The sequence below is a fragment of the Telmatherina bonti genome (assembly GCF_933228915.1).
Source record: "Telmatherina bonti genome assembly, chromosome: 17".
Classification (NCBI taxonomy): domain Eukaryota; kingdom Metazoa; phylum Chordata; class Actinopteri; order Atheriniformes; family Telmatherinidae; genus Telmatherina; species Telmatherina bonti.
In genome coordinates this window covers 36545088-36556848 of record NC_136615.1, presented here as the reverse complement: position 1 = coordinate 36556848, position 11761 = coordinate 36545088, and the positions used below count along the sequence as shown (strand labels likewise).

At 50.8% G+C, this 11761-nt stretch overlaps 1 protein-coding gene across 1 annotated transcript; it reads right to left on the bottom strand.

The window, feature by feature from the left end:
* Positions 1 to 3520: 3520 nt before the first annotated feature.
* On the bottom strand, positions 3521 to 11439 carry tdgf1 (teratocarcinoma-derived growth factor 1; the record flags this gene model as incomplete). The annotated part of the gene is given in 12 exon segments (XM_079256414.1): positions 3521 to 3604; positions 3606 to 3625; positions 4333 to 4442; positions 6794 to 6908; positions 7869 to 8081; positions 8164 to 8168; positions 8277 to 8332; positions 9545 to 9616; positions 10899 to 11044; positions 11160 to 11230; positions 11289 to 11374; positions 11434 to 11439. Coding segments are annotated over 12 exon segments (984 nt in total).
* Between the last annotated feature and the right edge of the window lie 322 nt (positions 11440 to 11761).

Sequence of the window (11761 nt, the reverse complement as noted above, 5' to 3'; positions counted from 1 at the left end):
CCCTCCCTTTCCCTCCCCATTACCTCCCATTTCCCTCCCCATTACCTCCCCTTCCCTCCCCATTACCTCCCTTTCCCTCCCCATTTCCTCCCCTTCCCTCCCCCATTACCTCCCTTTCCCTCCCCATTACCTCCCCTTCCCTCCCCATTACCTCCCTTTCCCTCCCCATTTCCTCCCTTTCCCTCCCCATTACCTCCCCTTCCCTCCCCAATTACCTCCCCTTCCCTCCCCTTCCCTCCCCATTTCCTCCCTTTCCCTCCCCATTACCTCCCATTTCCTCCCTTTCCCTCCCCATTACCTCCCCTTCCTTCCCCATTTCCTCCCTTTCCCTCCCCTTCCCTCCCCATTTCCTCCCTTTCCCTCCCCATTACCTCCCCTTCCCTCCCCATTACCTCCCTTTCCCTCCCCCATTACCTCCCTTTCCCTCCCCATTACCTCCCTTTCCCTCCCCATTAACCTCCCCTTCCCTCCCCATTACCTCCCTTTCCCTCCCCATTTCCTCCCTTTCCCTCCCCATTACCTCCCCTTCCCTCCCCATTACCTCCCCTTCCCTCCCCATTACCTCCCCATTACCTCCCCTTCCCTCCCCATTACCTCCCCTTCCCTCCCCTTCCCTCCCCATTACCTCCCCATTTCCTCCCCTTCCTTCCCCATTACCTCCCCTTCCCTCCCCATTTCCTCCCTTTCCCTCCCCATTACCTCCCATTTCCTCCCTTTCCCTCCCCATTACCTCCCCTTCCTTCCCCATTTCCTCCCTTTCCCTCCCCTTCCCTCCCCATTTCCTCCCTTTCCCTCCCCATTACCTCCCCTTCCCTCCCCATTACCTCCCCTTCCCTCCCCATTACCTCCCTTTCCCTCCCCATTACCTCCCTTTCCCTCCCCATTACCTCCCCTTCCCTCCCCATTACCTCCCCTTCCCCTCCCCATTACCTCCCCTTCCCTCCCCATTACCTCCCTTTCCCTCCCCATTACCCTCCCTTCCCTCCCCATTACCCTCCCTTTCCCTCCCCATTTCCTCCCTTCCCTCCCCATTTCCTCCCTTTCCCTCCCCATTACCTCCCTTTCCCTCCCCTTCCCTCCCCATTTCCTCCCCTTCCCTCCCCATTACCTCCCTTTCCCTCCCCATTTCTTCCTCCCCTTCCCTCCCCATTTCCTCCCCTTCCTTCCCCATTTCCTCCCTTTCCCTCCCCATTACCTCCCTTTCCCTCCCCATTACCTCCCTTTCCCCTCCCCATTTCCTCCCCTTCCTTCCCCATTTCCTCCCTTTCCCTCCCCTTCCCTCCTTTCCCTCCCCATTACCTCCCCTTCCCTCCCCATTTCCTCCCTTTCCCTCCCCTTCCCTCCCCATTACCTCCCTTTCCCTCCCCATTACCTCCCTTTCCCTCCCCATTTCCTCCCTTTCCCTCCCCATTACCTCCCTTTCCCTCCCCATTTCCTCCCCTTCCTCCCCATTTCCTCCCTTTCCCTCCCCATTACCTCCCCTTCCCTCCCCATTTCCTCCCTTTCCCTCCCCTTCCCTCCCCATTACCTCCCCCTTCCCTCCCCTTCCCTCCCCATTTCCTCCCTTTCCCTCCCCATTACCTCCCCTTCCCTCCCCATTTCCTCCCTTTCCCTCCCCATTACCTCCCCCTTTACCTCCCCTTCCCTCCCCATTACCTCCCCATTAGCTCCCCTTCCCTCCCCATTACTTCCCTTTCCCTCCCCATTACCTCTCTTTCCCTCCCCATTACCTCCCTTTCCCTCCCCTTTCCCTCCCCTTCCCTCCCCATTTCCTCCCCTTTCCCTCCCCATTCCCTCCCCTTCCCTCCCCATTTCCTCCCTTTCCCTCCCCATTCCCCTCCCCTTCCCTCCCCTTCCCTCCCCATTACCTCCCCATTACCTCCCCTTCCCTCCCCATTACCTCCCCTTCCCTCCCCTTCCCTCCCCATTACCTCCCCATTTCCTCCCCTTCCTTCCCCATTACCTCCCCTTCCCTCCCCATTTCCTCCCTTTCCCTCCCCATTACCTCCCATTTCCTCCCTTTCCCTCCCCATTACCTCCCCTTCCTTCCCCATTTCCTCCCTTTCCCTCCCTTCCCTCCCCATTTCCTCCCTTTCCCCTCCCCATTTCCTCCCTTCCCTCCCCATTACCTCCCTTTCCCTCCCCATTTCCTCCCCTTCCCTCCCCATTACCTCCCCCTTCCCTCCCCATTACCTCCCTTTCCCTCCCCATTTCCTCCCCTTCCTTCCCCATTTCCTCCCTTTCCCTCCCCTTCCCTCCCTTTCCCTCCCCATTTCTACCCCTCCCCTTCCCTCCCCATTTCCTCCCTTTCCCTCCCCATTACCTCCCCTTCCCTCCCCATTACCTCCCTTTCCCTCCCCATTTCCTCCCCTTCCCTCCCCATTACCTCCCTTTCCCTCCCCATTTCCTCCCTTTCCCTCCCCATTTCCTCCCCTTCCTTCCCCATTTCCTCCCTTTCCCTCCCCATTACCTCCCCTTCCCTCCCCATTTCCTCCCTTTCCCTCCCCATTACCTCCCCTTCCCTCCCCCATTTCCTCCCTTTCCCTCCCCTTCCCTCCCCATTACCTCCCCTTCCCTCCCCTTCCCTCCCCATTTCCTCCCTTTCCCTCCCCATTACCTCCCCTTCCTCCCCATTTCCTCCCTTTCCCTCCCCATTACCTCCCCATTACCTCCCCTTCCCTCCCATTACCTCCCTTTCCCTCCCCATTACCTCCCTTTCCCTCCCCATTACCTCCCCTTCCCTCCCCATTCCCTCCCCTTCCCTCCCCATTTCCTCCCCTTCCCTCCCCATTTCCTCCCCTTCCCTCCCCATTTCCTCCCTTCCCTCCCCATTTCCTCCCTTTCCCTCCTCATGCAGCAGAAATATAAAGTCATTCTATACAAACAGGAAAATCTTTCAGGATCAGTTTTTAGTTCAAAACAGAGAAAAAAAATCTGCAAACATGTAAAAATCGTAAAAATAAAACATTTTCCAGAAAATAATATTCACACATTTCATACACACACACCCGACACACAAAACACACGTTTCTACTGCAGGAGTGTCCTGTCTTATCCACACCAAGGAGCCTCCACATCTGGACCTAAAACACGTCCCAGTTCAGACTGGTGGAGACCTGCAGACCGGTGGAGACCTGCAGACGGGTGGAGACCTGCAGACGGGTGGAGACCTGCAGACCGGTGGAGACCTGCAGACGGGTGGAGACCTGCAGACGGGTGGAGACCTGCAGACGGGTGGAGACCTGCAGACCGGTGGAGACCTGCAGACGGGTGGAGACCTGCAGACGGGTGGAGACCTGCAGACGGGTGGGAGACCTGCAGACCGGTGGAGACCTGCAGACGGGTGGAGACCTGCAGACGGGTGGAGACCTGCAGACCGGTGGAGACCTGCAGACGGGTGGAGACCTGCAGACGGGTGGAGACCTGCAGACTGGTGGAGACCTGCAGACGGGTGGAGACCTGCAGACGGGTGGAGACCTGCAGACTGGTGAAACTGGGATGTGGAAGTGGATCTCAGACATCAGAGGATGGACAGCAGAAGAAGCATCAGGAACAAGAAGCAGCCAATGGGAACCCTCCTGACAGCTGATGAACGATACCAACGCAACCTCGTCCTCTGAGTCGTCTGCATGTAGAAGGACAAAAGTCCGTCAGTCCACATGACTTTTTCTGTCTCGTATCACCGTCCCCAACTGCATCCTGTCCTGTATGTAGTTCCCGGTCTTTCTGGACATGTTTAGACTAAATGTTAGGATCAACACCACGTGATCGGGTTTTCTGGATCACCGTGGATCCAGGAATGTGTGATTTAGTTCTAATGGTAAAATGGTCTCCAACTGGAGCCTCATGTCCACAATCACCAGAGAAAAGACAAAGTCTTGGTGGACGTCTCGGCCGTCTTCAGGTTTAACAGCAGTTATTTTTATTCATTCTGTGCTTTTTAAAGAACTGGTTTTAGCTGTAAGTCTAATGTCCCGCTACGGACACAGGGACGGGGTTTTCTCATGGACTGTATCTTCTGTCCTAAAGCAAGACAGGAACATGGTTCCTGGTCCCAGTAAATCTGGCTTTGGTTTGTCAAACTTATCGAGTTGCTAAAGCAGCTCAAACCTGCTGAAGTCGGCGTTTCTTTGTGAAGCAGATCTTCCTGAGACTAATCTGTCTTTTTGTTTGCTAACGGGGTGAAAGCCTTGAATTGTAAATGAAGTGTGGGGGGGTTGCTCCAGCAGCCGTTTTAATCTGACCTGCTTGTATTGTTTCGAAGATGTAACGTGTGAATGACGGTGGGGGGGGGGGGGGGGGGGGGTAGCTGCTGGCCCAAAGCCGTCTTACCGCAGTCTTTCTGGAAGACGTGGGGGAAGCAGTGCAGAACCCCGTAGGCACAGCGACAGTAGGAGCAGCCTTTCTGAACCCACTCGCCGTGAGGGACGAAATCACACTTCCTGCAGACATGGAGGCCAGAAAAGCAAGTAGAGCAGAGTCAACGTGCAGTCAGGTAGAAAAACCTTTCAATCCCAGTATTCCCATCATCAGCATCTTTATATCTGGTCCTTTGTCTTCCTGCTGTCTGCAGACACACAGGTACTTAGACCACTCTCAGCTTCTGCTGCTGATCACATGACGTTTGTCGTGGTAAAAAGATAAATCAAGCAGGTTACTAGCTGCTAGCTGCTGGGCTAGCTGCTGGTGGCTTGGCTAGCTGCTGGGCTAGCTGCTAGCTGCTGGGCTAGCTGCTGGTGGCTTGGCTAGCTGCTGGGCTAGCTGCTAGCTGCTGGGCTAGCTGCTGGTGGCTTGGCTAGCTGCTGGGCTAGCTGCTAGCTGCTGGGCTAGCTGCTGGTGGCTTGGCTAGCTGCTGGGCTAGCTGCTAGCTGCTGGGCTAGCTGCTGGTGGCTTGGCTAGCTGCTGGGCTAGCTGCTAGGCTAGCTGCTGGTGGCTTGGCTAGCTGCTGGGCTAGCTGCTGGCGGCTCGGATAGCAGCTAGAAGCTTGGCTAGCAGCTAGCTAGATGCGACTGCCATGTATATGTGAAGGATTCAGCATTCACCGCGTTGTAGATGCAGAATTGAGACCAAAGTATCTGTTTTAATAAAAAGTGACGTAAATTATTTTCTTTCGTAGTGTAAATAAACAGTTAGAAAAAAAACCAATGTTTTCTAACTCCTAAATATAACTGGAGGCATCTCCAATTTCTACGTTACGTGAACGTTTTCTGCTTCTGCTGGTTTTTACACAAAGAGGAAACTGTTTGGGAACAGCTGGAGGTTTAACAACCCTCCAACCACCTCTAAGATTTTAGCTCTGCTGCTTTCAAACTGATGATGTCACAGTAAATGTGGTGGGAAGCTAAATTGGTAGCAGTTTCGCTAAAGTTGGCAGTTTGGCTGGTTTGACACCAGGATGTTTGAAAATCATGCAGCATTAAAGAGGATATTTTATAAAAACATTTCGGTTTGATCTGAACACATTAGAGCTGAACTGGTTTGGAAAGTGTGAAGTCTGCAAGCGCCAGACAGCTAACAGCTAATTACCGCCAACACGGCAGCATGATCAGTGAGATGGTCTATCAAGGGCCATACAGGGTCATCTGGGGACCTCAGCCATGTATTTCCAGTGTAAAATCTGTTCATGGCCGAATGGAAAAGAAATATTTCCACGTCGCCCTGATGTCCTCTGTCTGACGGAGGACAAAGCTAACTGATTCCTTCATGAAATCACATCTGATCATTTACATTAACTTGTTTACTCGACGTCAGGCTCTAAACTTTAGCAGTTCTGCCCTGCTTCATGATGGTGTCTCTCAGTAATGTCGCTTTGGAGACAAATAGACAGGGCTGTCCAGGTCTGGTCCTCGAGGGCCACAGTCCTGCAGGTTGTCCAGGTGTCCCTGTTCTGACACACCTGACCTAAATGACTGAGTCAGGATCCATTTAACAACCTAAAGCTTGTTCCATCCTCCACAAGAAGCGAGAACCTTTTTCTTGTTCTCGAGGCTCCGAGAAGAAAATGACATCATTTTGTTCTCACAGACGTGTTTGAGGACAGTTCTCGACACATCAGGCTGCAGAACTTTTTTTCTTGCGGGGCTGCGAGAAGTATCGTGTGATTGGTCGGACATGTGAGGTGGGCGTGGTTAACACGGAGAAAGCATGAAGCGGAGTTGCTGCTTCCGTGTTTTTACTGCTGCAGGTAAAACGGATTGTTTTGATAAAACAGCTGATGGAGGTGGTGAGAAAGTACCAACATTTTTACATTAAAACACTCGGACCCCGCCGCGTGCACGACCCGCCGCGCCGCGTGCACGACCCGCCAAGCCGCAGACGAAGCTGCTCGTTAATGAATAAAACTAGAAAAGCACGCGGAGAGCAGAAACCTCCACTAAGCACGATGTTAAAGAATCCTTTTAAAAGATTCCTGGATCCAAACGGTGATCCGGATCACCACCAGAATTTAATCACTTCTTCATTTTCACATTTCCAACAACTCTGGAAATGTTTATAAAAATCCCTCCGTAAACTTTTAAGTTATCTGGAGCAAAACGACGGCGGGAAACAACCTGGTTTACTGCATATAAAGCAGACCCCCCCCCCCGCAGTGACCCCTCCCCGCTGCAGACCTGCTTCTCCTGGATGGACCTGATGAAGAAGACGTGTTTTCTTGCAGCCTGGAGAAGAAGAACTTCTCGAGGAGGATGGAACAAGTCATTGTGTGTTGAAGCAGCACCGACTCTGGACACTCCTGCCGTAAGGGTTCCAGTTGAGCTTCTTTTAGAGACCTGAAAGCTTCCGTCTAGTTTACCTGACTCGGGTGTCGTACTCGCAGCTCCTCCCAGTGAAGAAGCGAGGACATGCACAAAAGCTTCCCAGGATGCAGGTTCCTCCGTTCTGACAGCAGCTGCGACTCTGTTCTGCACCTGGAAGACAACCAGTTTCTTTCTGAGTGCCTGGAAAGCGTCTCTGTAATCTGCCCCCCCATTGACATGAAAACTGGAATGACTCGCTAGATTCACTGTGGAGGAATCGCTACACTAGAGTTTATTCTGAACTTCCGCCTGATATTATCGAAGCTCCGTGCCTTTCCATGTTTACATGTAGGGGTTTCTACGTTAACTGGGATCATGTGACGACGGCTCGCTGGCTTTAGTTGACGTGAAGCAGACGAGATAGTGAGACAGAAACCAGAGTTTCCAGCTGGCAGCACATTCCAGCCTCCTCCGTCTCACACCAGTAAACAGCAGGGCTCTGAACAAACACCTGAAAATAACAGAAAAACACCAAAACCGAAGCAAGCAGGCACGTCTGTGTCTGAGAGGAGAGTTTCCCGTCAGCCCACAGAAACTCTCACTCCTTACTTTTTTCATTCAGAATTAATTACTTGAATTAAATCATTCCAAATGACTTTTTTTCATGTTTACTTGAGAATAGTAATTCTGAATTGAGGTTTACATGGAAACTTCCGCTTTAGCTCGGGGGTGGGGAAGGGATCTGATTGGACCGAGGGCGGACATATTTCCATCTACTGGGGAAAACCAGCCAATAAGAACCATTTTCACTTTGTTAACATTGTGAAACAGCAGCTGGACGCGAGCTTGCGGCTTGGCAGCTGAGGAGGATGGAGGTGACGTCCCGGAGGCGGGAGGTGGGACGGGGAACTAGCAGGAGGAACGTTGGAGAACTAATCAGTTGGATAGAAAAGGCGGATTAACGAACCACTTTGAGTTGGATTCAGAACCGGCTTTTTCATCGGGAATTTGGGCTTGGGAATTAAAACTCATGTAAACAATCTGGTTTAAACTGCTGAACCCCCCTCCTCCCACACACACACACACACACACACACACACACACACAGACATCTGTGTGCCGTAGACCTACTGTTGGTGAGGCCGATGAAGGGCAGGATGGCGCTGGCGTCGCGGTGTTTACGCTCCTCGCTGTTTGAGGAGCTCGCCTGGGTAAACTGACCCTGGAGGTCCTGGGAGGGCTGCAGTGATCTCCATGCTGGAGGAGGAGAAGAAGAGGAGGAAGAGGAGGGAGGAGATGAAGAGGGGGGCTGGATTCTAATGCACTCCTTTTCTTCACAATTATCTAAATAAAGGAGGAAAAGAAGTGATCAGGATGAAAACATCACCAGGAACATGAAGAAGAGACTTTGACACATTTGTCTCACTTGGACTGCAGAGTGGAAAAACATCTGCTGACTGGTTTCTGGGTGAGACCAGCAGGAACTGGTCTGCTGCGTCCAGAAACCAGCTAAGCTCAGAAACCTCTGTCTGGACTGACCTGATGCAGGAGGGGCCCCGGAGGTCTGGAGCCACAGCGCAGCACAGAGAAGCATCCTGGAACCAGAGAAGACCCCCGTCAGACAGACAGACAGACAGACAGACAGACAGTCTCCTCTCACGCCACGACTCACCTGGACATCTGCGCGCGCCCCATCTCCCGCAGGGTTTTATCCCGAGTAAAAAGGAAAATCTTCCAGATGTTTCCTCACGTGAGCAGGAAAACACAGATAAAGCGAACGTGTGTGTGTGTGTGTGTGTGGCTGTGTCCAGACTCACGAACTTCTGCCTCCACAAAGTCCAAAAAGGCGAGAAAAAAAACAATCCGCGCTTTAAAAGCTGCAGCCTGAACGTCTCTGCTGGGAAACTGCAACAAGTCCGCAGCGCCGCGTCCTGCAGACTGTCTCCTCCGCTTCAGGTGCGGCTCCTGCAGGGGGAGGGGCCCCGCCGACTTAGGAGGAACCCGTCCGTCACGTGATGTCTGGCAGCAAGTCCAATCAACAAACATAGAAACTGAAAACAAAGGAGAGAAAATGCATCAGATTTCCATAAGAAGAGAAAAGACAGGAAATACCTGCTTTACTTTTCTACACTTCCATCCATTCATCCCTTGATCCATCTATCCATCTAGCTATCCCTCCATCATCCATCCATCCATCTATCCATCCATTAGTCGATCCACCATCCATCCATAAATCAACCACCCATTATCCATTCATCAATCCATCCACCCTTCCATCATCCATTCTTCTATCCATCCATCCAGTCCACTCATCATCTGTCCATGCATCCATCCAACATCAAACTGTCCATCCATCATTCATCCACCACCCATCTAACTATACATCCATCCATCATCCTTCCATTATCCAACCATCTATAAACCATCCAACTCCATCCAGCCATCTGTCATCCAGAAAATGGTAATTTCTTTTAACTCTTGAAAGACAAGGCAGAGGATGATGTCATGATGTAGAGTTCTCAGAGTACATTAGTCCACAAATCCAGAGTGAAATTCTGGCTACAATGAGCAACAATACTGTTAGTAGGAATAGCTTATATAATCAGAGACCTACCAGTTCTTCAATATACAGTTATTATGGATGGAACACAAGACATATCTGGGCAAGAACAGGAAAGTATTTGCCTGCATTATTTTGACAATGACCCGAAGCCCCATGAAAGGTTCATTGGTTTGTATTCTGTCTGAGAAAACAGAAAAAAAAAAACTTGTAGTAGGTAAAGATCTGCTGCTAAGATTGAACTTACCAAGGCATGGTCTACCAGGTCAAACTTAGATGGGGCAGCTAATATGACTGGAAGCATGCTGGTGCACAGGCGCTGATAACGCAAGAGCAGCCACTGGCACTTTACGTTAATTGTGGAGCCAACTGTAATTGTTTAATCACACAGAAAGCTTGTTTAGCCTCTGCTCTGATCAGAGAGTCATTGGATTGGGCCTACTAGCTTGGAGTCCTTTTGTCTCATTCAGGGAAGTTTAAAACTGGGTAAGGTAATGTAGGAGACCTAGCAAGACCCTGTATCGGCTCCTCCCCAAACTTGTTTTGCTCCTTGTGTGATCCAAGGTTTTTTTTTATCTGCAGCTTTTTCCACCAACGTCTCATGTTTGACGTAACCAGACCCAAAATGGCAGACAGCGACACAACAACAAAAGGTTCACAGAGGGAAATTGCTCAAAAATCAAATGAGCAACTTCACAAAAACTCTAAGGTACAAACAAAAAGTTAAATTCAGGAACAATGCAGGCAGCAGTCCTGGGCAGCCACACATCCAAGAACTGCCAACAACTGATGACCATCTGGCAAAGACTGATTGAGGCAACAGTCATTAAGTACTGGAGGAAGTGATGATGGAATGCAGGTGTGCTGACACGCCCAGGACTGCTGCACAGCCTGAAACAAAAGGGGGGGACAAATTACCAAAGGAACCAATACACAAACCATACTAAAAATACAAAACCCTGACAGTACATGCCAGCAGAAAATGTACATGGCAAAAAGTAGTCTAACAAATTACAGTGCTCTTTGACCAGTCCAAGTGAGGATTATGTGTCCTTAATCAAGGGAGACCAAGGATGAGAGGGGAGGGGGGAGATGGAATGACCAACAGTTGGATCTCTTCTCGATGATTACCTGAGGTTAACAGGGTTACTGGCTGGGGCTGATGAGTTACCTGAGCCAAAACTCTGCCATCACCTACATAAATGGTTCGAGTTTCAGAGAGCTGCATTAAAGGAATGGAATGCTGTTTAACAATGGATTCATCAATGAAATTTTCACCTGCCCCAGAGTCAATAAAAGGTGAAAAAGGTATTGTTGCTTGACCAACTAATAAAACAGAGGTTAACTGGGTACGGTGACTGGAAACTATAAGAGAATTTGAGATATGACCCATATGGACTCCTCTTACCTCGAATGGGTCTAATCTTTTGACCGCAAGGGACAGTTTGGCAGGATGTGACCAGGTTGACCACAGTAGAAGTAGATTCTGTTGGAATCTCCTCTCTCTCAGCAGGGGTGAGCCTAGTTCAACCCAGCTGCATTGGTTAGTCAAGCAAAGCCAGAGATGGAGCTGAATTTGGTAGCATGGGGGATGATCCCACAGGAGCTGCAGGTGAAAGAGTTGGTTGCCGGGAAAGAGGAAGTCCAGAGCGAGCACTACGTTCCCGTCGCCTCTCCTGGAGGCGGTTATCCATTTTGGTGGCCAACTGCATGAGAGCTTGCACAGAATCACATTCATCATTAAGTACTAGTTCATCACAGAATCATTTAGGTTCCTCAAAAAGAAATCCCGAAGAGCAGTCTCCTCCCACTTGCTCTCTGCTGCCAGTGTTAGGAATTCAATAGAAAAATCTGCTCCTGACCTGGCACCTTGGTGTAGCGAAAGTAGTTGACTGGCAGCCTCTCGACCACGAATGGGACGGTCGAATGCTCTCTTCATCTCCGAGGTGGAGAGATCATAAGATCACCAAAGCACTGGATTATGATCCCACACTGCAGTGGCCCAGTTGGCGGCCTGTCTGGTCAGTAGACTGACTACAAAGTTGACCTTTGCTTGGTCCGTTGTATAGGGGGTTGTCTGAAGATTGAAGACAAGAGAGCACCAGAGAAGAAAACGACCACAAGAGCCTAGTTCACCGTCATACCACTTGGGTGTTGGAATATGTGGCTCCTGTGGATGGATCACTGGCATAGACACAGGACTGACAGTGTCTGGTGGTGGAATCACAAAGGCCAACATGTGACTAGCTACAGTTCTTAACTCTTGGTTTAAAGCAGAGACACTGGAACCCAAAGTCTGTAAGGAAGCCATAATTTAGTGGAGGGACTGGTCATGTTGGCCCACAAGCGCACCTGTGCAGCCAACACTTGTTGTAATGTCCAGATGGTTCTGTCATGTTTGACATAACTAGACCCAAAATGCCAGACAGAAACATAACAAAAGATTCACAGAGGGAAATCATCC